This window comes from Temnothorax curvispinosus, unplaced genomic scaffold, assembly GCF_003070985.1.
Source record: "Temnothorax curvispinosus isolate PA1 unplaced genomic scaffold, ASM307098v1 QBEX01009282.1, whole genome shotgun sequence".
NCBI classification, from domain to species: domain Eukaryota; kingdom Metazoa; phylum Arthropoda; class Insecta; order Hymenoptera; family Formicidae; genus Temnothorax; species Temnothorax curvispinosus.
The window spans coordinates 167933-195452 of NW_020219062.1; the positions used below are offsets into that span (position 1 = coordinate 167933).

General features: G+C 40.2%; 1 protein-coding gene across 1 annotated transcript in view; it reads left to right on the forward strand.

The window, feature by feature from the left end:
• The window catches only part of LOC112458858, a gene marked incomplete at its 3' end in the record, with an annotated part of 144617 nt that overhangs the window by 5070 nt on the left and 112027 nt on the right, over nucleotides 1–27520 (forward strand). The window contains exon 2 of the mRNA XM_025022680.1: nucleotides 14754–15329. Coding sequence (XP_024878448.1) covers nucleotides 15237–15329 — 93 coding nt within the window. The remainder of the gene's footprint in view (nucleotides 1–14753; nucleotides 15330–27520) is intronic.

Below are 27520 nucleotides of genomic sequence, written 5' to 3' on the forward strand. Positions count from 1 at the left end.
GATCCAGGTTTCTCGTGTGAGAAACTTGACCCGTTAGATGCGAACCTTTATAGACCCTTGCTCTTTTCTAAATTTGGCTAGGTTACGAGACGATAAATTGGATTTTAAGAACACACACACACACATACGTTATTTTTGCGTCGTATTGAATAGAACTACCTATATTTCAACTTAAGATTCAAGATTTGACGAAGCTATTATTTTTACATTAATATTACATATTTTAAATTTATTATGTTCCGTATTTTTTTTTGTAAAACAATGTTATATTGAGATTATTTCCAACACGACTAAACATTGCATTGTCAAGAGATTTCGGAATATTCAAAAATGTATTCAACCAGAAACTGAATTCCATAAATGTCGAAATTAAAATGGTAAATTTTGTCAGAATTGCGTAAATGTGCTTATCTAGTTAAATCAGCCGCGTTATTTATGTAAGTAAGGAAAAACTGTTTCCTAATTCATTAACGGTTTTAGCTATCAAGCAGCACAAGCGTAATCTTTGGCCTAATTGCCGCGACCGGCTGGAGTTTTATGTGGATGTACATTTTTTCTTCTGATTAGAAACGCGCGAGAAATTGTTCGTGAGCCGTTTGCGTAGCTCCCAATTAGGCAATGGTCTAACATTTAATAGCGACGTACTACTTTAGAGGAGTCTCTTTATCAATCTCTTTATCATGCCGACTCTTCGACGGTCAACATTTTCACCGCGCATTTAACGCATTTAACGCATTTATAGTTTAGATCTATCGCAATCTTCGGAAACAAAGAAATAAAGTTTGGACTCAGCTTAACATATTTCGTTTTAAACAAAAGTGAGAATATCGAGCAATGTTTTTTAAGACAAGCCTTTAATAATCTTTTTGCATATCAACAACGTGGAAAATTAATTTTGCCTGTTAATTTTCAGTGTCGAATATTTGAATAGTCATGTCTCGAATAAAAATTCTACGAAGATGAAGTCCCGCTTGTGAAGTCCGACGACGACATTTCGTCATTCATCTGCGGGATTTAATTTACAAGCCGTAAAAGCTGTACATTTTTTATTTACCGATAACTCGAAGGATATCGATTCCGCGACGTTCCCGTTGAGAAAACGTTGACTGCAAATAATACAAATAGTCTCTAGACGAAATTAAAAATCACTCTGTGACACCTTGCACACGTAATCCGGGGCCCTCCTCGACGACACTCGAGTCGCGCGCGCCGTGTTTCATATCGCGTACTCCTTATTTACCCGCGCATCGAGTCGGCAATGCCGTGGAGTGGCTTGCGGAACAGCCGAACGGGCAAACAGGTGGCGAGCCGCGCGACGCGTTGCTCTTAACTGTAAACGGACGGTTCTTCAATTCCTAGCGAGAGATCGACCGCGCCGCCACTCGAAATGCTATCGGTCCCCGAACGGATCTCTCTCTCACTCTTTCTCTTTCTCTTTCTCTATATCTCCGTGTGCCTCACGTGTGAACTTTACCGCGGCTTTTTACGAGCGAATTAATACGCGCGCGCGCGCGCGCGCCCACCCGAGCGAGCAGAATAATGAACATTGCATAATGCCGCTCGCGCACCCGTCGCGCTCCTGTCGCCGATGAGATCACTTCCGTGACTTCCTGACATTGACTTGTACCGGCCGACCCACGTGTTAAACGCGCGTATCTGCGTGCACATAACCGGCGCGCGTTCCTACGACCGGCAGCGGCACGGCGACCGAGATAGGCTGCCGCCTGTCAGATTGTTGACACAACCAATGACACGTTTAATAGGATTATTTATGCTCTCGGAGGCGCTTAAACGGCCTCTGCGTTCGTATCAGCTTCATCTACCTGACGGCGCGTAGCATAATTATGTCGACGCGCCGCGCCGTATCTCGGCCGCCGGCTACGTCGACGACGCCTAGACCCTGATCCCTGATCCCGTCCACGAGATGGGATTTCTCGATGTACATGTTACGATACCGTCACTGCGCGATCTCTCTGTTTCTGTGTCGGACATAATTTAGCTATCTCGATGCGAGAAATACATTATACTAATAAATTCGGCACACCAGCGCATGGAGTGTTGACATTGTCTCGTTTAATATTCTGTACAAACGTCATTTCAGTAAAGCACGTTCCGTTCGGCTTATATATTTATCTGACCTTAAAATTTCTTTAACTTGAGTAGCTATCTCTACAGTCGCCGACAGAATATTATCGCGGAATGATGGATTAAACGAAAATGTAATTGAATGTTATACGTATAAAAATAGCTTATATACGTGTCAAGAATAAGACATTGAATAATGTAATTTAAGAGACCAACTGGGGGAGGGGGGAAAGTAATAATGGAGCTTGCGGAACATGTCGAGGATGAAACGGAAAGAGGATACGTCTCGCGTAAACACACACCTTTCATTTTGAGCAATCGTGCGAGAGACGCAAACGAGAAATCCCGCGAGCAGGTTTGCATGAAGTTGACATAATGAGATTGTACCTTGAATTACGAGAATGCTGAGCGTTACGGACGGTAATTACTCGCCCTTCCCCGATATGGATTGAACGTTCCAGATATATATCTAATGTTGGTTTACGTTACCGTACTTTCACTCGGTTAATTGTTGATATCTAATTCAGTCTTTGCATAGAGCGTATCGCACGAGCGTCATGGTGCGCGCTTATGTAACCCGGTGGTGTGTGTGCGTGTGTGAATTGCGCGTGTCTGTACACGCACACACGCGCGCACTCGAGTCGAGTGGCCAGTCGACGGTTCTGAGATGAGCCCCGGCCCCAGCTCACAGTTGGATAACCACCAACAACAGTCATAACGTTAATTACACTCGTTTCAGTCGTCCGCAGAAAAATTCATTGCACCAAAGCTTTACTCCGCGTTTCTTAAGAAGCTCTCTCTCTTTCTCTCTCTCTCTCTCTCGCGCTCTCTTGCGCGGCGCGCCGTCTTCCGTGAAAAACACGCGTGTATGCGTGCGTGTACGTGTGCGGTCATTTTCATGATCATTTTAATGGCGCATAAAAAATTTACGTGCCCATTAAAGCACAGTTTACCCTCATCGGTCGTATATAATGTTCCAACTATGCTTTAGGGCTGCTTAAAATTGCACACATCACACATTGTATACGTAACAATAGCGAAAATTAGACTGCCGGATTATTGCAATGGTGGAGAGACCGTGACACGTTGCTCCTTGATCGGTGAATAACGATTTCTAAACTCTGTAAATAACTTTTAATTTCTTGCCCTCTCTTGTAAGTTGTGAGGAATCGTTACCCTCTTGTCTGTAACGTTCACCATTATAACAGAAAAGTTTTATCACGAAAGATAGCGATTATTTACATCGTCGCTTTAAACTCAAATCGCGTGCAGCAAAGGGTCGCAAGAGAGATTAGACTAAGCTGTAAATTGTTTATCAACCGATGATGAGAGGGACCCTTTTTCATCGTTTTCTCGCGTCCCTTTGCTCTTCGCGTTTGCCAACTGAACTTTTCAGTAAAGCCGCGAGAGAGAGAGAAAGAGAGAGAGAGAGAGAGAGAGAGAGAGAGAAGGAGAGTAATTTTATGTAACCCTTTGAACGCGGGTTTCTCCTACCGGAACTTTTTTTTTTTACCCATCGACGAAACGTATTAGGGCGTTAAATCGGCCGTAATCCGACCGTAATCGCCTAGCAACAGTCTCTCATTCCCCGTCTGCTTTGAGAATAAGTAATTTCGTGCGAAGCGCGACGTAACTGCGCGCTTTAATTGGCTCCGATTAATTGCGTCGTCGTACTAGAACGTCAACAAAGGCGTCGCGCTTGAATTTCGGATCGTCTCGACAATTCGGTGTCGAAGAAATGACGGACACGCGACGAAATCGCGATAAGGCGATAAATTATCGCCGCGCGACGGAAAGGCGCGATTCACTGAGAACCGCTGTCGACGATATAACGCGATATAAGCACGGATCACAGGCGACAAGCGCTTATTAGCATACAATGCGGGCTAATAGGATCGCACGCTGACGGCTACCGTTCAATATCGTGTCCCCGTGTCGTCCTAGTCACCCTCCAAGTGTCAGGCCTACGGGTACACCTATGTTAAAAATTGCATTCGCTTTCTTTCGATATTAGCTGCGCGTTCACTTAATGACAATGCATTTCCTCGTATAATTGCTCTAGATAAACGGTCGGCCAATCTTCACTATAATTTCCATGTTTTATGTAACTGTTGTTTTATTTTAATAACGTGAAAAGGTATATTTATATATATTAAACGTATATTTGTATATGACAAATAAGTAATTTATTTTTGCGAGAACTATCTTTCATTGGTGTGCTTACTCAATACATTGTGCATTAATTTTTAGGATGTTTATACAAATATACTTCATTATACCAAAATAATAGGAAGACATCAATTCGCAATATCTTACGATCAACGAACAAGCTTTTATAAATGCTACGACAATGCTGAGATTAAGACATTTCTCTTATTTGCAAATAATATCGCGATAAAGATTGCATGTATAAGCAGAAGTGCAGAGACTGTCGCCGCTACTTACGCCCGTGCAACGAGACAAAGGACGATGGCAGGCCGTGAAAAAAATGTCGCCACAGGTCGCTATAAGTCCCGATGATTAATTCCACTGACTAATAAGACGTATCAAGCCTCCGCCGGCTGTTATCGCGCGCCGATACCGTCGCGCCCGCTCCTTTGTCCCCACGATTTTTCCCTCGCCGGACGGACGTTGCGCGCTCGCTTGCGCCGGATCCTTTGTCAACGCGATTTTTCATCAGCGATTTATATCGCTCGCCGCGATACAATAGCTTGTACGCGTAACTGCGCGTTAGTACGTACAACTCGCCGCGAATTGCGCCTGCCCTTCTACGTAACTGGTCTCGCCGTGCGTCGCCGCTGTTGTCGCGATACTTCGCGATACATACGTGTCCCTCCCTCGACGAAAGGGATAACACCGACACGAGCCTCTCTCTACGGCGGGCGTTGTACACCGCTCGCTATTTACACGTCATCGCGTAATAGCTCCGACTGCGTCTCTCATTACCGCGCGCGGTGCAACGAATGTATGCGAATGTTAGTTTTAGTGCGGGCAGTAAAAGACGCGAGAGGTTCGCGTGTGTTACATCTAATATGTGTGTAGTGTTACGATTGCCGTTCTAGGCAGGCAACACACCGTGGGCTTACACCGCCGCTCTTTTCATTATCGTCTTTCTCTCTTTCTTCCTCTCTCTCGCCGCGCCGGGCTTTCGAAGGAGAGGATTAGACGGCGCGATAAGCCGGCGCGCGATCCCGGGGCGAACGGTAGCGTATTCGAGAGCGCGGGAATGATCGCCGTGATACACTACTACCGTCTATAAGTTCCTGAATACGGGCAAATTAATCCTCAAGTGTAGGCACTTTTCTCGGATTACTTCAAAAGTTTGTTTTTTTAATATTTTGATTTCGAGAATCGATTTTTAACGTCAATAAAATAAAAATTAGAAAAAAATTAAGAGACGAATATTACATATTTTTTGCTTTATATTATTGAAAACGAGAATGACATACGATAATATTTCAAATTAGATGTGTATATTATGTAACACGAATTCGAAGAATATTTCAAAAAAGTTTAGAATTTAATAAATGTATCATGCACTTAAAAATAAATCTGTAAATATATGCATGATTTTTTAAATAAATTACACATGTAAAGCTTGTTCAATATCTACTTTCGAATTTTTGAAAAAGAATACGAGATATCTATTCTTTTTCAAAAATTCGAATAGAATAGTAGTGTATTCTCGAGGATTAAGATTTAGAAAGTTACATCTTTATTTTTCTTCTAATCTGCTGTACTCCCAAACTTATGCACAATACTTATGACACAGCACGTAACAATAAATGGAAATGCATTCATCGTTCGTGGCGTCGGGAAACGATATCTAATCGTAACGCTATATGGAAGACGTATTCGTGTAAAGCGCCGTATATCTCACTCGTTATTATCCTGTTCTTAAATAAGGAATCTAGAATTATCCCCTAGAATTACGTGGTCGATCTTGAACGAGATCGCAAAGCATGCAATGTACTTACTTCGCTGCCTACAATCGTAACAACCGCGCTCGAGTGGAAATCGTATTAAATTTTAGCGAACGAGTTGGAAACGTTAAAATCGTTATAAAGATATTGTTCCTTCTCCAGGCATGGAGATTATTTAGATAGAGAAACACGCATCGTCATTTGGTAATATTATCAGATAGTTTACGCAGATAGTTGTGGCGTTTACTCGTCTCGTTTGCGAGGCGCTCTTCAGATTCTAAAGAGATTTACGATATTCAGGAAGAAACTATAGATTCTTTTCAGAACTGCATCTCTCGAATTTTAGCTTTAGATAATTTTTCTGAACGTTTCACAGAACGAGCTATTGACTTCTTAAGTTTTAACATCTTTTTTTTCTTTTTCTTGTAAAAAAATCTTTCGACAATATTTCTCAGTTCTACGAATACTTTTTCTTACGGGACAAAAAAACGACCACTTAAGAAGGATTAATGGAATCGCAACAAACGTCACGAGCGTGACTGTTGACTTTTGCGTAACGGCCACGTCTGATTTAACAGATTCCCGTTGATTATCGAAAGTTGTGTCTCGCCGTGTAACGGTCGATAAAAGGCTCGATTTATGAGGTGCGGAATCTCGTTATCCCGCGTTTCATTATCTAAGCTCACAAGGGTGTCAATGTACAATTTTACAAGCTCTACAAGGACCCCGGGGATCGGGAGTTGCCGCAGGAATTCGCCTAGTCCGAGAGTCTAGCCCATAGATCCTGTGCGACGGTGCGGCGCAGTAAAAACGTCAATGGCTGGGCGATAAAATTAAACGAACACTCGCTGGCGTTTGCCGCCAGCGACCGCAGTGGCAGCAGGTAGCAGTCGATGATCGAAAACCCGATAAAAACGTTATGAATGTTGCGTCCGTCGCAGTCGCGCGAATTCATCTGCCGTCGTAATAAGTGATGCCGTTTGCCACAAAAAAACTTCTGGATTAGATCTAGTGAGCTGTTTCTTTATACTTAACAGAAGACTGTCGAGAATCTGCATTTTTTTCCATGAGAAATCAAGAAGCTTTCTTTCGATCTAATTCACTCGATAGAGATTAGGCTTGATTTGTCTCGGAAATGTTTGATGAAGATTCTTACTTAGGGAAAGGTATATTTTCTGAGGCAACTAAAATAGTAAACATGTTATTTGAGAATTGACTGAAGCAGGTGTTGCTTGACTTTTTGCCAATAGGTAACCTGTTTCATGGATTCAGCTGGATTTAAATTTTAACACGCATAATGGATACATGAATAACTTCAATTCTTACCTTATCGAAAGCGAACAAAAATATGAAAATATTCTGTAATTGTTAATAATATTGATCAATCAGTCTGCAAAAGCTACTATTGCACGAAGATCGTTTCTTATTCGCAAAATATAAAATTACCTTAATTTTTCTTGATCAGAATTAGGATACTGCGAAATCGCAGATACGCAGATACATCATTTTTTTTAATCTGATCGCGATCTCGAACTGTCATGTTGCGGGACAAATACAAACGCGCGAGGTATACGCACGGCGCACGCAGCACGTGTCTCGAGAGAGCAAAGCGTGTTCGTGTTTGCGTTCGCATTCGCGGACGTTTTCTCAGCGCGACGTGTCGCAATCCGGGACCTAAATCGGCTCGTTAATTTTCATTCTTTCACGTGGGACGATAAAATCTGATATCGCGGAGTCCAGGTATGAGGTACACGTACACCCGTCGCGGTCTACATTAACGCAACCTAGAACAAGAGTTTCTTCTGCACCAACGACGTGCATATATGCACGTGCGGTGCGGTGCGCCGCGCTTAATACGACCGTATTAGCGCGTGTCGTTATGTGACACGCATTTCAGAGATCGCACTCGGCTCGTGTCCCTAGAAAACACGCATTTTAGTAACGAGAATGTGCTCCGCTAGACAACGTTAGTTCCTTTCAGTCTTAATATATTTTTTGTCTTTAATCCTTTTGTCGTCGATATTTGTTCGTAGCTCGTTACGATCGCGTGTGTCTGCAAAATGTCGACGATGTAACGGTGCATTAAATAACACGATATCATTAAAACTTCAATTTGTCAATTTTAAATTAGTATCTTTGATATTATATTTTTGATAATTCAGATCTGGAGCGCAAGTAAGATGGCGACATCATTTGATCGTTTATATAAACGCTTATATGCATATGCATGTCGACATATGCATACGCCCGCGTTCGTCCATATGCACGGACACGATTCGCTTTCGAAATAGACCGATAAGATCTTGGCCAGACGAGTTTCAAATTAATGTCAATGCCTCCCGCGAGAAGGAGGACTTTATTAAATGCTTAGGCGTACGTCGCGCGTCGGTGTAATATTTGCGCTCGTTCCGGTGTTATCACAGTGTCTCACGCATAACTAGAATTTCACAATTCATGAGGTAATCCGAGAGAAAATTCGAAATAGCCAGTCGTTGCCTCTGTTGATTTTTCACTATTATTGTGACACTGTCTAACGATTATATCTCTCAGAGTAGCCTCTAAGCCACATGGTTTTTGAATGAGCATGTTAATTAATATTAATGAACAAGATTTTACTGCGGAGGCACATTGTGATATATTTTGAATTGTTTGTCAAAGTAAAAGTTGAATTAACTGCAAGGTAATGAAATCAATTTTATTCTTTAATTTATTGGAAAAAGATCGGAGACGGCATTCTTTTCTGGGAGAAAATAATTGGCTTTATGAAAAATTAAGCAAGATTATGCTAATTATGATTGCCAAAATAATTGGCAATCGCGATCGGTTCCGCCGCTTTCTAGACGCAGTGATGAGATGAAAGTTGGGTTAGCTTATAGAGGGTGATTAGATTAATTAATCGAGACGGGGTCCGATAGGTTAGCGAGATAGCTGGCGGTTTCGCAATCATAGGTAAGGTTAATTGCAAAAAGCCGCGGTATGCGCTAATGGTATTTGCGGTGTTGATGGATCCATCGTCACGAACCGAAGAAACTAATAGCGCCATCGCGGATCGGAGATCGATCAATCGGATTAGAGGATCGGCGAACAAAATGAGCGATCGGACTTTACCCGCGAAGAAATGAACGCCGAAGAAAAAGCGGCAGTGATCGATGGTGCAATGAACTCGCAAAGCTCTTACCTCCTCGAGCTTCATTATTCACTCGACTCTCCGGGTTTCGCTTCTAATTTTAAGTGACTTTGATTTAGCAATCGTGGACTTTATAATTCCGACGTTTCGCCAATCTTATCTTCGTTGAGGAGATTAAGAATTTCTCGCAAATTATGATCTCGCGGTTGTCCATAATGGATTGACTACGATAATTGATGAAAAATTTATTTCGCATCGCTTTCGAGAAACGACGTAATTAAATATGACGCGTCACTGCGAAAGAATAAAAGACGCTGCGCCTACTTTTTCACTGCGAGTGCATTATCTACTTTTGTACAGAATATATAGCGAGAAGGTGCTTCGGAGAAATTGGTTCTGAGAAAAAATAAAAACCGAGTTGTATAACGTTGAATATCTTCCGATGCCCAACTTTATGCTTCGTTTATATTAACTTTATCGACATCCGTTCGGGCAAGAATAGAGTTGGAGAAATTTCAAGAGTTTACAAATTGAATGAGATAATCGGCGATATTTCGCAAGACGTATTATCGCATCACGCGCGCAAGTATGCGCGAGTTTATGCCTGGCATTTGGTGTAGGAATCTATGCTGCCAACTGCGGTGATTTTCAAGGCGACCGGCCAGAAGGCTAGATAAGGTAATGCCTCGGCAATGGTAAACCCGTCCGAGTTCACGCGGGATCCGACCCGATACGCGCCGATCATTATCTAACGCGCCGCCGCGCCGTATAATGCAATTATTTGCGCCGGTCGTATAACCGGTCTTCGGTCCACATGCAGATAACTGGGCGACGTGACAGCGGTGCATCGAGCGACACACAAGGAAATGCATCTATGTCTCTCACTCTCTCTATATTTCTGGTTAGCATGCCGTAACAAAATTCTTTGTTGCCGTGATAATTGCATCGTGTGAGAGCATATCGCGTATATGTATAACGGAGCATAATATGGAGTATAAATTATTGCGCGCAGAAAAAATGTTCCAAGAATTTTTTTTAGGGGCATATATATATATATATATGAAATTCTTCACTTTATCGTAAAATTTAATATTACAATTGATAGCAGAAATGTGCAGCTCGATAAATTGTTTTAGAATAGTAAGTTTTAGCTTTTTGTTTGAAGAATTTATCTAGAATATTGTTTAATGCACAATTCGGTCAATTATTTTAAAATGGACGACGATCGAGAAACTTGATACTTTTACTTAATTTAACTTCAGATTAAACCCGTGTGAAATATTGTCTGTTGCTTTGTGAGGATGGTTATTACCGCGGACTTGCATGAAAGTTTCAAGTTCAACCTGATTACCGTTGCACCTTGGCATATGCGGCCATCTCATTTAACTCGAATGAGCTCATCCAGTTTTATAGTTTAATCTAGGTAGGTAGTCGCGCGGGAAAGTCGCTTATCTGATTCTCGCTGGATATGCCGATGTCTGATTATTTTTACACCTCACAACTTTCTACTGATCGTGACAAATGACGATAATAAAGTGCGACGACTGGCGATGATAACTAATGGTTCAGATACGATACCATCTGCATTTTAATGAACATCATGTTATGTTAAACCTTTATTATTACGCTATTAGGTACTCATGTCCAATATATATAAGAATAATTGAATATTTCTCTCTCTCTAGTGCTATTTAAACTATCTAACATTTAATTAATATCTCTTAATTAGTTATTTAGCTAATAACTCAATTATATAGACGACATTATTTATTTTCCGAGAAAGCGCAAGTTGATTCCATTTATTAAACTAAATTGCTAATAAGATCTAGCATATATTTATCTTAATTTTCATTATTTTAAACCTTATTTAAAAGAAAAAGTAAAACTGAACTATTTCTGATTTTCTCACTGTTGTAATTTTATCTTTTGCATATTTTATTTCGCTCGAACGTTCTCACTCTTTAAGTATGTTTTCTTTGACTTCAGTTTTTCCGTATATTCCGTATTTTATATTTCCATCGTATATCGCAGGGGGAAACTCTTCCCACACGATACAATAAATGTCTCTCCCTTTCAAATTCTCGTCTCGATGTCGCCGGAGAAAACGTCGAAGCCGCCCTTCGTGGCGCCCAGCAGCGTCGGCGCCGCGCCGCATTTCGCGCCCGCAGCGACACGCGTCCGTCCGTCCGTCCGTCGCGCCGTGCGGTTTGCCACTCGATGCAATTATCCAGGGTGGTTCTTTACCTGCCTGCTCTGAGCTGCCGACCTGCCAGCTTGACTGCCCGTCCGTATGCGTATGTACGGTGTGTCAGGTATACGTGTGCGTGCGTGCACGTGCGCGCGTACGCGCCATGGTGTGCCTTCGAGCAGGTACAAGCTAGAGCAGGTTACTTTCGCCGCCGCTGCCGCCTCTTACACACAGTGTTCTAGTCGTCGCTTACGCGTGCTGCTCCATTCATAAACCTATAGAAACGTGCAGCACGGCACCGGCGCGACTCTGCACGTAGGTGTAGAGGATCGACGGCGAGCTTGCAAAACGATGCGAACGTGTAGGTATAGGAGCCACGTCGTCCTGTCTCTTTCGTTGGATCTTTACCTACGAGTTGGATCGGAAATGTTTCATTTTGACGGAATGTCGATATACTTTCAGTCATATCTAATATATCCCTTGTTACTTGTACATATTTCTATTCTATATCGATTGTATCTGTTTCTACTAGACATTCTTTGCGCTTTTCTGTTGCCGCAATTTATGCGAAAGGAATTACATATTGGAATTATGATTATGAGATCGTAATAAGTAAGAGATTATGTTCTTCTATGAAATTTCCAAATTTCCGCCACGATATCGTTTGTGTAATCGCACGATATTTATTCTGACTGATATTTGTATAGAACAGATATACATATCTAATAGACATATCCTATATACGTATAGAGATATTCTCGTTTAAACTAAGCAGTCGAGCGCGTATAATATTTATTAAGCGCGACGTTTCGTAATCTTTCAATTATCATCCAAGCATCATACCGCTCTCTCATTGTCAGTGGAAATCGCATTATATAAGGCGATTCAAAATTCGGTTAGTAAACTTTGAGAACATGTAGAGATATTATCGCTTTATGTGGAAAATATTTTACGAAGCGGAATAAAATCGTATTTAATTGCAAGATATATCACAGACTTTTGCAAAATATGACATTATTGTAAATTTCAGTCCAGTCTACATCTCAATAAAGAAATAACATATACTTTTGTATAGCGTGTTTTATTCGATACGGATTCTCTTACGTTTCCTCGAAGATCGCTTATTCAAGCGTAAATCAGTCCGCATAAAGGGACAGCGTGCAAGTTCGTAGCATCTTTAAACGATCACCGATCGGATCGCCGATGATTTAGGATCACGATCGATAAGGCAATCGCCGTAGACGCCTCTGGCGAGCTTTATTGGTACGTCGTCGGTCGTCGAGGACTCCGTCCCGCGATGAAACGGTCTGACAGCGATAGATCGATCGATCCGTAGATCAATAGCCGCGCTGCTCCGAACCCGACGTCCATCGGATGTGCTACGTGCAAACGCGCGGCGGCCAATAAGACGAAAAACCGTAAATACACCGGCCATTTGCGCGTGCTGTATCTTTCCTATTAATGTCGATCATACATCCGAGAATGAAAAACTATAATTCTCCCGCAATTCGATTTGTAATTTGATACAATTTCTTATTAGCTATATTCTACAAAACAATTATTTTAAATATATTTTAATATACACATATATTTGCAGATTGATAATAGATTTTTATATATAATCGTGTTTATAAATTTATAAACGAGATTAAAAATGTTATGCCCCTATGATTTAGGTTACTTTGACAATACACGTTTCGTTTTTAGTTTTCATTTTACTTAATTAAAGTGCGTTGCCTTTACGGTTCGTTGTACCGATGTATAGTTTGAGGTCGAGTGGTCATAGAACTGTCTCGTTCGATAATTATGTTCAAAGTTTAAAGTATAGCTGAAACCATATATACTATATAAAGTTTCAATAAAACTTCGTGACGACTTGTCACGGTACGAAGTATATTTTATTGGTCGCAGTCGCTATATACTTTGTTGATGAGACGAATTCGCTGCGAAAGCATGCTAACAAAGATACAAATATAGCAACGTGCTCTTTATTTGCGTCGTCTGCAACACGTATGCATATTTATTATCCGAGCTATAATTATTTTTTAACTTTGGAAAAACATTTGGTAAACACAATAGTAATCATTTCCTGTTTACCATTGAAGATATTTTAAGAAATCAGTTTCGAATTTCTATTAATAATATTTACGAAGTAATATGTTGGTTCAAAGAAAAATATAGGGAAATTATAATACGTAATTTGGAGAATTTTGTTATATTTTATTATTTCTTAAATGTTAATGATAGCTCAAATTGTTAAGTAACAGATATCGAAAACAAACGTTTTAATAAATCAAATTTCAGTGGTGTAACAAGTTTTACTTCTAAATTAAGTTAGAAATAACTTATTTTTAATGGAAATTAAATTTTTGAAAGTAGGTAAATTTTAAAATAATTAATATCAAAAGTTTAAATACTATTATTATTACAGACTTTCCTTTAAAATTTTTAAAGGAAAATGAATGCAACATTTCTTCAGAGAATTACCCCTTCAGCCTTTTGTTTCTATTCACCAAGACATCTCGAGATCTAGATGCTGTTATAATCATTTGTCGATCGATCGATCAATCGGGAGATGATCGTGATGGGAATGGTGCGAGTATCTTCGAGAACTACGGTGTACTCTATTTCCGCTATTAGCGCTAATCGATTATACCGTGACGGATCGAATGATTTAAATAAAGACCGGGTGCGTCACGGGTCTGGCCTAGTACACTCGACCGCGCCCCACAAAATGATGCCGTTGCATTTGCCCACTCTATTATCCGATCCGCTACGTTTTTCCCGGTGACACGATCACTCATACTAGATCCTCGAAACAAAATAATGGAGGTCGACACTTCCGCCTTGGTAAAGCAGCGCGCTGATTTGAGCACTTTCTCTTGGAGAGGTCTTTTGTTCAGTTGCACGAAGCGTAGCTTACGAATTCTGAAAATAATTGTATCGTTATCTTTTATATAGTTAAGTTTCAACGAGACGAAATTCGTACAGATTGCATATTATAAGAGATAATAACAAGTGAATTTTCAAATGTACTCCAATAGTAATCATTAGTTACATTAGTAACGATATTAGAAATTATCATGATTATATTTGATTAATTTTTAAATACGAGTGCTTGCTAACTGTTGAAACCAATACAGTTAAAGTAGAAATCACTGTATTCATATATCGAGTTTGTTCCTGTAAGTAGTATTCTTCGGAACGTCAAATGCGTACAATTAGAAGCAGCGACGTTTGTGAAATTCGATGCCGATTCGGAACGAGAATAATCTCTATTTCGGGTCTCCGCGGGTTCTCGTCCTAAATCTGCGTCGTTCCGCTACAAAGGCGACCAGAATTATGATTTCCGCGACGCGTATAGTTACGTTTTCCAGTTTCGTCAAGCGGCAATTTCTAATGCGGACGACGACGCATTTGTATGTTGCAGGTGACCGGAGCCGAACGGGCCAGTATTCATGCCAGTATACCAATCGAATGCCGGTAGACCAATATATTCGCCGTCACCGATAGCCAATTAATAAGTTACTTAGATAGATCAATTAGTAGTCAATAATATTGTACCGGCGAAGAGAGGTCACGCCGGTTAATCGCGACTGTATAACGAATTGGAAATGCGAACGCGCATTTTTTCCCGTACGCTCGCGTAAGCAATAAGGATCGCGTTTCGCGGGTAAACACGCACGCTTTATCGCACTTCTATCAACGACAATAATTTCTAACGCGCTGTTCCTCTGTCCGCGTCGTCGTCGAATTCGACAGAGGCAGGTAAAAGAGAGAGAGAGAGAGAGAGAGAGAGAAAAAAAAGGGGAAATCTCCAGTGTGCGTGATCGCGTTAATCGTGAAGTGATATTGGACTGTTTTTCGCGCGACTGTGGAGTGCGACGAAGGACAGTCTGCGACGCAGAAGTGGATGCGGACACCACCCCGGCGATCATCACGGTGGCTGGAAACGCTGACTTACATCGGGAGCGCCAACGTGCAATCAAGGTTCATGGTTTTCATGGTGAGTCACGGCATCTATTTCTAGCCTTTTGCCTTAACGTTCTTTTTTCGTTGTAATCCTCTTCCCTGCTTTGCGCCGCGTGGTCCTCACCCCCCGCCCGGCTTCTTTCCATTCCGAATACTGAATCGGTCGGAGCCGCGTCCGTCTCCGTCCGGTCAATGCCACGTGGAATCAATTGGCCGCGTCTCTCCCTTCGCAATTAAGTTCTCACGTTGGAGGGACAACTTCGTGAACGAGCTATCGCGCTTCGTGAACGAGCTTTTCTGTTAACCAAGTTGTCAAGTTTTTCGCGAATTTCTGTATTTCTTTTGCGAATTATCATCGTAAGTTGTAACATTGAACTTTTTGTATGATATATATCGATTTGGAATTGGTTGTATAATTATATCTATTTATATGACTTTTTACAAAATTCAATATTTTTTTATTATGTAATATTGAATAATATTGAAATTTTTTTTCGGGAAAAAAATTCTCAGAAAGTAATCTTTAGAAAAAATGTAGTAGGAAAATTGCAATTATAAATTCAATTATCTTTGTTTGATGATTTCTCCGCACGGTAGCACGGTCGATAATCGTTTGACATTCCCATGCGAACGGACTTGCCAATCAAGCGGAACGAATATGCGAGCCCATGAAACTACCGTGAATTCGTGCCTCGAGCCACAGAGTTTATTTCTGCCCTCATTGAATGCCTACTTTACGCGTTCGTAACGTTCCATTTTGTACGGACGCCACCCAGAATCGATCGCGCGGTTTCATCGCGACAAATGAGCGCGTATACTCGCGCGCATTTTAAATCCCGCCTTTATCGAGTATCGACGCGCTTGCAAATACACGATGCGCGCCGAGCGCGATTTGCATAATTCTCGCGCCGCGCCGGTCCGCCTCCGCGCGCCGTCTCGTTATCTTTACGCGCGCATCGTATCGTGTCGCATCTCCGGCGACGCGACGAGAAACGGTTGGATATTAAAATTATACGCACCGTCGCGATATCGGTGAGCGGTGAGATCGAACCGTAAATACGTACGTAACAGGACTACCGACGTTACCCTTCGTCCGCCTCTTCCCGTTGTCTCTCTCGCACCGGTTTTATATTCCTCCAGACTGCCTCGGGGCCCCTCTATTTTAAGCACCGCAACGCACACTCATTGGGTCAGTGCCTCTGTACGGCCGATTCCGTACGTTTCTTCCCGCGCTGTATTTCATCGTAAGACCATTCGATAATGAGCACCGCCGTCGTCGCGCGTAGCACGTGTCACGCGCGATTTGCATAATTGCTCGTCGACTTCTCTTAGTCGCCGTGCGCCGCCTCATTATCTTTATACTCGTCATATTGCGCCTGAACGCGGCGAATCGTCGAGACGTCGAACTTAACGCTTCGAGCCGAGGCTCTCCGGACGTTTTGAAACGACGCGACTCGGAAAGCCAGAAATCGCGTTGACGCGCAAATATTTTCGCGCGGAAAGAGCCTCAGTGTCGTCGTTCACTACCGCCTGCTTTTCGCGGCTCGTTTATTTCCGTTTTATTTAATTATCGTAACGTTCGCGTTTCCCTCGAGCCACTCGAACGGCTCTCCTAATGAACGGATATCATGCGAACTCGGACTCGGATCGAGAAATTTTATTAGCGCGTGTACAAAGGTCGCGAGATTTTGCGGAATGTAATTCACATCGTGCGCGACACCGCGTTATCTTTATGTTTGCGTTATCGTGTTTACATCGAGCTGGCGCGAACGCGCCATCGCATTTCCGCATTCGTCTCCAAGTATTTGGAAGATTTTGCCTCGTGAAATGAGATATACATAACAATTTGCATTCCAATTAGGAATCTTTTTCGGCAATTTATTTTATTTAAAGAATTCCCGCGTAATCTTACGACGCAAACGCAATGAAATATAGACTGAAAGTGTAAAAAAACACTGTAAGTACCAAAAATATGTTTAAGCTGACGCTTATTTCCTTCTTGTATTAAAATTGCCCGTTTATTTTTTTACTGCTTATACCTCACTCTTATATTTCACTGCACCTCGCCTTCATTCTCCATCCAGATAATTCATCTCCGCTCGCAACAGCCGGATGATTTGCTGGCGCGAAGATTTCGATGCGAGAGTCTGCGGCGTGTTACGCAAATTAGTTAACGTGACCGGACGTAACCCCGATGTTATTTATCCCTTACAGTGAGAGAGAGCCCTGGTGGGCTAATTAAGAAAAAAAGCCGGATAAGGATCGATTCCGTCGAGAGGCGATCCGCGTGCGCGATCTTGCCTGGGTATTTCAGTCGAGATTATTTCGAGGGAGAAAGAAGGAGGGTTCACGGGAAAGGGACAGGATTGGGGCGAGAAGGACGAGGAGAGACGTTGCGAGAGAAGACCCACCGCCAGGTTACGGGTCAGCCGCAGTGGAGCATTAATAATCGTTTACAATCTTTAAGGCAGGGTGTGGCGAGTGCGTTCACCCTCGTCTTCCTCTTCTTCCTCCTCCTCTTCCGCCTCTTTTTCCTGCGCACTCTTTTTCTTCTCTTCCTTCGCACAGTGCGAACGAAGCGGGAAGAAAAGATCTGATTTACCTTTGTAAATGATTACGTTCTAGAAAAATTTAATATATTTTTTCGTTAATATGAGATATTCTCCTATCGAAAACAGGGTATTATATATATGAACATTATTACCATAAACTTGTATAAAATATGAACAAATCTCTCTATAAAAAATTAAATAAAATATAAAAATTTTAATATATAATAAGAATAAAAACACAATAAGTAAGAAAAGGATAGACAAAAAAAATGGAAGTTATATCTTGAAATAGAGATGATATCATTGTATCTTCTATAAATTTTTCCTTGCAACCATATCTTAACGAGTTAAAATTGATAAAAATAAAATTGAAATAAATATACATTATAACGGAGTAATCGAAATAACTGCGAGGTTTGCACTTGACAAGTTCTTTCGATTTAATGATCCTAGATTGCGCGAAGTGGTGATGTTTACTGTTACAAAGCTGCAATTTCGTGCCTTTTGCATTTCATTCGCGTTTCCTCGCTTAGTAGTTTACGTCCGTAATTGCGAGGTGTGTCGATACTTAGGAAACATTGTAAGGTTCGCAGCATCAGCATGCCAGTGGGTATCAATTTACGATCAGCTCGGTGCATTTAGGTGTATCAGCTGTTTAGTTTCGGAACTGCGAAGTGCTAGAAACTAGGAATTAACATTATCGTCGGAAAAACTCGATAAACCGATATACATCCGGGAGTCACGGATTTTGCGAGTCTTGTTTCGATCTCCGTCGAATAAAACACACGTTCTTGCTTATATTTGTACTCCGTGCCAATTATTTTAGGAATATAATTTATGTAGAAATATTAAATGTGTCGATTATGTTCCTTGCTTCTCTCGATTAACAATTTTTTTATCCAATTAACTATGTAAAATAAAATTCGAAGCAATAGAGAAACTTATCGTTTTCTTGTCGACACTTTATAAAAGTACCTTTCTTAAAATATTACACCCGATTTGGGCAGGTCGTAAAGTGATTTTACTCGTGATTGCTTTTATGCCCTGTGCAACAAAGTTAATTCTCATCGAATCATTGAACGGGCAACCATCGAAAAATTCGTTGCGGTAGGCGATAAGGTATTTTTTCGTGCGTTATTAACGACGGTGATAAATATGCGCGAGTGGCAACTCCGTTCTTTTCAAGAGTGCGACGAATCGGCGATCGGGTTCTCGACACGCCAGGCACGAAAAAAAGCATCTCCGAGGAACCTGTTTTATTATATCGGCCGCGCGAATCCACGTTATTTCGTGAAAATTGTTGGTTATCTCGAAAATGTATAATATATATTGTGTGGTTTCGTGTTCTTTCACAAAAAGTACTCTGTATTTTAATAACTTATTAAACTTTAACTTATTTTGTGCGAATATAAAATCTGTACTTTCTATACAGATATTATCGCAGTCAGATAGTGAATAATTTCTTATCGTACCTTGACTTACAAACTCAGATTAGAAATCTCTCATTGTACGATCGAATTTATTTATTATGTCTCAAAGAGATAGAAGTTTAGAGACGAATACAGCTTTATTGCAATATTAGACGATATAATTTCAAACTTTTTTTTTACATTAAATAATTAATTTTTAAAGAGGAAGAGAGAGAGCACGAGAGTTCAAAAATTTCTCATGAAATCATAACTTCCGATGTTCCGGCTGTGCAGCACAGCGTTATTAACGGCGGTGATAAATACACGCGTTTTGATTCTTGGGATGTGGATCCCTTTTCTTCCCGGCTTTTTTTTTCCTTCCTCGCGAGAGCGACGAATCGACAAGAGGCAGCCCTCCCGGGAACCCGTTCTTCCAAGACACGCGTGCAATTCGGTTGTCCCGGTTGAAAATCGGTCGTCGGCCTTCCTCCCCTCTGAATGACCTACCATCACCGTGGCGGTCATCTCTCGCCATCGTCGCCACCTGCAGCGTGGAATCAGCATATTTAGCATCCGGTCCAATTTAATAGACACGCGGTGCATCGCGCGCTTGTGTTCGCGAGACGCATTAATAACGTCGCGGTGCATAATACACGTGCCATGGCGACGTCTGGAAACGCCGCTATCGAAACTCGATACGAGACACGTCGTTTACATATTATAGTGAGAGCTGTCGAGATGTCGAGACGATGCTGTAACAATTATGATATGTATCACAATGGTGGAGATTGAAATTTAGTCACAGTTAGTTTAGTTAGTCCAGTTACAAATTAAAAGAAATTTATATTATATATATATGGAGGAGTAAAAACCACAGTGCGGTGTAAGTCAATTTTTTTTAAATATTTGACTTACAACACCACTATGGTTTTTACCCCTCCATATATAATTAAAAACATTTTTTTTTACTATTTTCCGTTCAATTACTTAAAAATAGCTAATTTAATCAATTAATTTTTACAAGGGTACATTGTTTTACATTACTTAACAAGATTGTCTTCGTTTTTTGGCCGTAAATTGTTGAAATTTGCAATATATTTTCTCTGGTTTCTAGTCTTATAGAATTTTCGTCATGATTTATAACGCACGTGGAAAATCTTATTCTATTGATTGCGAACGAGTGAACGGCAGTGAGATCGTAAATATCGAGATTATATGAATAATTGGCGGAGAATATTCTAAAATTACATGTGAATATTCTACGAATTCTGGTATGAATTGAATTTCGATATCACTGATTTTATAGAACGCTCGTTCAATAGGCGTGCTGCAAATACACGTGATTTTGGTACGAATTTCTACTGGCTCGAGAGGAATCTTACCACATTAACGCGCGTTTCATTAATATACCGAAATATTTCATCGAGGCTATGCTGCAGGGAATAAGAAAAATCGCGCGTTTATCGACTCGAATATATTGCCGCGCCTAGGTACATGGCGCGCCGTGAACATATTTTTCACATTAAGCGCATTAAAGGCAATACCCGGGTATAAGGCTTCTTTCGAGGGAGGTGAAAAATGAAACGATTCCGTGGCACGATTCATCATCCGTGCCGGTTGCAGTCTTCGAGAAAGTGATGCATGTCTGTTGTCGGGGACGATATGCCGAATATCATTTATCCCATAGCATGAATGCGCTCGCGATATATTCAAGCACCATGCATGCTTGACACGAAAGGATCGTGTCGATATAACTCGTGTATCTCACGAGGATTACAGAGATAGAGAATAATAGAATTTATACGAGGTAAGAAATCTGTCATACGATTTCAAGCGACAAAAAAGCTTTTGCTCCGTGTGAAATCTAAGTTGCTCTTTTTTTTTTTTTTTTTTTTTTAATGAAAAGTTTCAATGTTGAAAACATTTTGACTTGGTAAAGAAACGAGGGAATTGAAGTGTGTTTTATGAAACTGTTAAGTCACACGAGACGATTTTACAGAAGTATGATTAAATCGAGATAATATGATGAGGAAACTCGAAGCGTTGCGAAGTTGAAGAAATTCTATCGCGTACGAAATATCACATTTGCTAGAAAATGTGTTTCCTGTGATGTGTTCAGTCACATGCGTTTATCGAAGAAATATAAGATATTTTTCAACGATATACATTGCCGATTGGAAGTAACCTCGTCCGTTAACGACCACTAAAATTGGGTAATCTTTCTGGTTAAAATTAATGCGGACTTTTTGGGGTCCGGTTAATGTTTCAACGTGGGATCGCGGAATTCTCAGCGCAGGTGCCATTCCGATTTCAACCGTGGCGGGTTTATATGGTGATCCTTTATCATTTTTTTTATTGGCCATGTAATTCTGTAATGTACAATGTTTAGTGCACGACCGCGGGCGAGTCAACAAGGCTCCACACACTTCATCAGACAAATTATTCTCGTTACGCTGGAAAACTGCCGGGAGTGGAACGGCGGAAGAACGGAAAATTTATAATCGCGCTAGATTACATGCACGGTTCATTTTTAGCTGGCTTAAGATCGAGAATAAACGCCGTTGAAAGAAAAGGAGCATCAGAGCCATACTTTCTGCGTTTTGAAAAATGTGGTTCTGAGTAGGTATATTAACAAATTAATTTTTTGTGGTTCTAAGAGAATTAATACTTACAATTTTACATCCTAATGATAATAGTTAAATGTTATAAACATTATGGTTTATTTTAATATTAATTTATATTACTAATGGTTCAACGCAATGCAAATACGATGATGCGACTAAAATATGATCGATTAAAATATAATGAAAATACATCGTGATACGATGTTATTTATGTAATTCCGGATCGCACTCGCCTCGGAAAGTTGACTTACGCATTCTTATCATACTTCGTAACAGGCGAGAGAAAAAAATGCGTGACACGTTAAAGCCTTTCTCATTGATTACGTCGTAAGATTGTAACATTCGAAGCGCGACGCCCACGCGGCGAGCATATAAGCCGTCGGTTAATTGTTCAAACGGATTTAAAGACTGTGCCCGAAATAAATAAACACCGTCCGCGAAAGTGTGTCCAAGTTATATAGGCGTTGCGGATTGTATTTTTTGGTTTTGTTACGTACACGCCGTTATAAGCATCACGAAATATGTAGAGGACATTTATTTATATACTCAGCGTTTTCGAGTGTTCCGCGTGGGCTTTAATTATGCGAGCCTTCGTCTCGCATGGGAAACTTTATTTTCTTTCCGCGGATATCAAGCTGTATGAAATGAAAAAAAAGAGTATTAAAAAACAACGTCATAGAACTTGTTAATTTAAAAGTTATTCGTCTTTAGAAAAATCTGGGACAAATTGCGATAAGCTGATTCCACGACTGCATCGTGTGTGCGACAGCTAAGTTGCTTCGTGTACAAGAGAGTAATTAATAAAGATTAGTCCGTGTAATCAGCGAATAAAGTCTCAGCATGTATCACGACGAATAAAATCGCAAAATCATCAATGCATTGATAATCGTTCTCTCGCAAGTGACGTAATGAGATCTTATCGTCGACAATTTGTTGCCGGGGGGGCTGCTCTGCTCGGCACCGATGCATGGTGTGTTTACGCCGGCCGGCGAGACGTTAAAACGAGCTCAATTACGCAGGTGGAGCCGCAACGCTCTCTTTCTTATCGATTGCTAATGATTATATGCCGCAATCATTAAACTAACGTACGTCTTGCTTAAGATACGAGCATGTCAGTTTGTCACCCGAGATATCTGTCACATCGTCTTCCTAATTTTCTTAATATAGTAATTTTACGATAATTAATCGATAAATATTATTAAATCCGTGTATCTAGATCAAAGATTTATGTAATGAAATTTTCATTTCCTGTGAAAATTACTTTATATTTAAAGTCGATAGATTAATTTAAGTCGATAGATTTTATGTGAAAAAGTATCTTTTTAATTATTGGAATCTAAAAGATAAAGGTGATGTTTCCATATTCACTGCCAGTACTAAAAATTTATATAGTATACGATGTAAACTATAGATTTACAGTGGGATTTACATATGGGAAACACAATCTTTATCTTTAAGATTCTAATTATTAAAAAGATACTTTTTCAAATAAGATCTATCGACTTTAATTATGAAGTGATGGAAGTGAAAATCTCATTACATGAATCTTTGATCTAGATACACGGATTTAATAATATTTATCGATTAATTATCGTAAAATTACTATATTGAGAAAATTAGGAAGACGATGTGACAAATATCTCGCGAGACAAACTGAACACAGCTAGAGACTAGTGAGCACCTATTTGAAGAAAATGATTACACTTATAGCTTGAATAAGAAGTAATAAAAAATGTATAAAAAATAAATCGTATATTTAAAGAAAACTATGAAGTTGTGTTACGTTATGTTTTAACGTTACTATATAACAATAACGATCGGAAACAGTTTCACAACAATGACGTCGGCATACTGATGATTCGCATTTTCTATAGCCGAGCGGAACAACTCTCTTTCCGCAAGTGCCATAAAACATTGATCACTGAGAAATATTCCATGTGCTGCAGAAATATTCCACAGGCGGAGAGACCGCGAACTATTGCGTTAACTGTAGCGGAACTTCGCAGAATATCGTAACGCGTTTCCGACGTCTTCACGATCGTAAAGGAAAACGCGAGAAACTAACTTCCAAATTACATTCTAAACGCAATTCAATCCGCTTTTAACGTGTACAAATTTCATTCAGATTACTCGAAGATTGCTTTCGCTGAACATCGGTGTTCTTTTTTTATATCCTTTTGCGATATCTCTAACGCAAGTTATTTGGTTCTTTTCCTTTCCTCAGAACGGAATAAAAAGTCTCCTTCTTTTCACATTTCAACTCACGTGTATTACTCACATGTTTCTAACATATCAGATAAATCAATAAATTATTTGCGCAATATGATGGTTTTAAACTAGAAAGTTTGCTACAACGATGTACACGATTTATAATACATTAATTTACAATGGCATATGTGATACGTCGTTCGTTCGATGCATCCCGATATGTTCGGTGGTTCAACACGTCGACGGGGAATTCGTGTGCGGCCCAACTCTCACGCTACATATGGCAGACTCGATTATCGATATCGCGTAAGCGCGATCGATTTTTCGATGGTCTCATTTAACGGGCGTGAACACGCGCGCTTTCTGATTTACGACTCTCTCGGATAATAAGCGACCGTGTTCACTGAAATCATTACTTCTCATGTAGTGAAATCGCGCAAAAATGGCTAATTTTGAAATTATTTAATTGAGAAAATTTCTCTTTTTAAGAATGATCGATTTAAAGATGAAGGAATTACTAGTGTGTAGCATGCTTGATTACGATTTATATTAACGATTCTCTTTGAGTAATGAATATTAAAATAAAAATACAAATTTTTATAATTAATTGCTGAATAATATGGCAGCGAAAATAATTAAGTTATAAATTAATGAAAGAAATTAATTATGTAGGGACGTAAATTATTGCGCGCTATAAGCTCATAAATCTAGAATTTCACTCTAATCTGAAAAAAAATGAAATATGCTAATTCCATGCAAAGTAAAAAATTTTACTTTTTCGTAGACACAATAATTATCCCATTTCCCCATGCCTAGGGGAATAATGTTAAATTTGCATGTGGCTCGTCAACGATCGGTTTTGTCGGTACTGAAACTCGAGTGGAAATAACTCGCGATTAACTCAATAACAACCTTCCGCACGTAAGCATCGCATTCGCTAACAGTGTACCAGAGAGCGAAACGACAAAGAATTTGTCCGAATTTTATGGCGCGGGCCAGAACCGCGCGAACAACTTCTTCTCTCCTTCTGCCCACGCTGCCGGAACAAAATGGCGCACTTTTAATTTACGAATCGTTAACGTCATCCGAGCTCTAAAGTCGACGAAAGGCCGCGCCCGCTATCGAGACGGAAGGTTTAAGGCCGATGTAAATTTCGCCGGTGTTAAAGAGGTGCCAAATTTTTTAAATCATCTGGTCGAGCGATCCGCTTTCACGGTAATGCAAGGGGTACCTGTGTGTAGTACGTATCTTTCAGTAGTTTTGCTTCGGCGTCGATTTGCATCGTGCGTTGTGCAGAACCCACGGGCAACGTGCACTCGGACTACGAGAATATGCCTCGGCAATTATTATTACAGCGCCCGGAGAACGAAACCACTTTTTTAAATTATTGCGCAGCACAGATGAGAAAATCGGGCGGATTATACGCGTCTCAGAGAACAGCAGATTCATTATGTAGAGTGTGTTCTAGATCTTGAGCATTTCTTTTTTTTTCGGATTTTTTTATGAATCCGAGATGGATGTTCTCTAACACAGATTAGATTTTTTCAACATTTTTTAATGTTTATTAAAAAAATGTATTTTTGTACATTTTTGAATTAAATTTTGTTTCTACAGTTTTTAGATTATAAAATCCGAATTCTGCAGATGTTAATCTGTTAAAAATACAAAATGTTGGGATACTAATACGAGAAGAAAACGTAGGATGCATCAAGAGTTAAAATTGATTCATTAATTTAGAAATTTGTAAATATAAAAACCTTAAAAATTTATTAACGTACATGCTTATTGATTATAATGGCTATTATTGTTAAACGATAAAATACAAACGACTTATGCTAATAAGATTTAAATAAATGTTGAAGTCTATCGACTAAATATACTAAAATTGCTTTATTATTGTATTGATTTTAAATCTAACAAATTTTAATTATAACAGATTACATTTGTTGCAAAGAGGATTTTAATATTTTTCGTTAGCATGATTCCGTGCTGGTTTTAAGACCGTGAAGACAGGAGTTATTATCGAGCACTCGTGTCCGAGCGGAGAATAACGTGGAAAACAAATAATAATTATGACACGAATTGTTATGCCGCGCGTTTCACCACGCTCGCAAAGTGGAAGAGCAACGAGAGAGACGTTCGACCAACATTGTTTTCAGTTACTTTACGTGTGAATTTTGAGTGAAGATATTCACGAGCCTTTTACGACTCGCCCGCTCCGCGGACTGAGTCACTTCGGGACGCATGTTCTGGTGGCCGTTTCAGAGGCCGTAAGTACCCACATTACCAACGAATATTGCCGATAAATAATGCGTCCCACTTCCTCGTAAAATTGGACGTATGCACCGCGCGAGCTCTCCTCGGCCGAGCTCCGGACGTCTATTTCCACATTGTAACCTATACCCGAGCGGTCCTGCGATAAAATTATCTGTCGCTGTTTCTGAACCGCCTTGATCTGTTTACTACACTCACTATAATTGTCCGCCGCTGATCTCGCATTGCCGCAAAATGTCCGTGATCGTTATTGATTTTATCATAGAGGTGTTGCGAATAAACCTCGACTTGTACTAATCGGATTTCTAGCGTATTATATATGTTTTATATTGGAGATTCTTAATGATAATTGTATCGATGCATTCTTAATTTCGTTTAAATTGGGCTACTATTTCGCATCAGTATCTTAAAATAAAAACAATCGGTCAACACAGATATTTTATCTTCAATACACTCGTAAGGATATCTACAAAATGTATTTATCTTTAGATAATATTTCCAGAAATCTTCCATTCTCAAAGAAAACCCTATTATCTTACATCATGGTACATTCAAATGCACTCTCAAACATTTTAAAGTCACGAAATGACATAGTTTCTCATTCCAAAGTATTGATACGGCAATCGAGTGTGAATCATAACGAATGACCACGCCTAGGTAGCAACGTCCATTGGAAACCGCGTAAAATCGAGATGGGAAACCTATTCAGTCGTCTAAATTGCGTTGTTTGAATTCTCGAAGACGTTGCCGCCACACGAGGCTGTATCGATTGTGAGTCACAATATGCCGTCGAGTTAATAGAAACACTTTTCGCGCCGGCGAGTCAGTATAAGTGGCCATATCGCCAATAACAAATATTGACGATAAACGACACGCCTACGGATCACTTCCTCGTAAAATCGAACTGTCGGGCCTACATCTATTTTCACAGATTGCCAACGTGCCTCCGTGTCCACCGGGTAAAACCTGTTCGACATCGTGTTTCGTTTCACGCGTCATTCGATTCTGCCAGCTTATCGGCAATATGTCTCGCCTGCTGTTTCTGATAACGGTTTGGTGAAGAAATTGTGAAGAAAAACGCTCTATATATCTGATTTTTTTTGCGAAATTTACGCTATTTTTATTTATTCGAACTTTTTCATGACGCTCGTTTGTTGC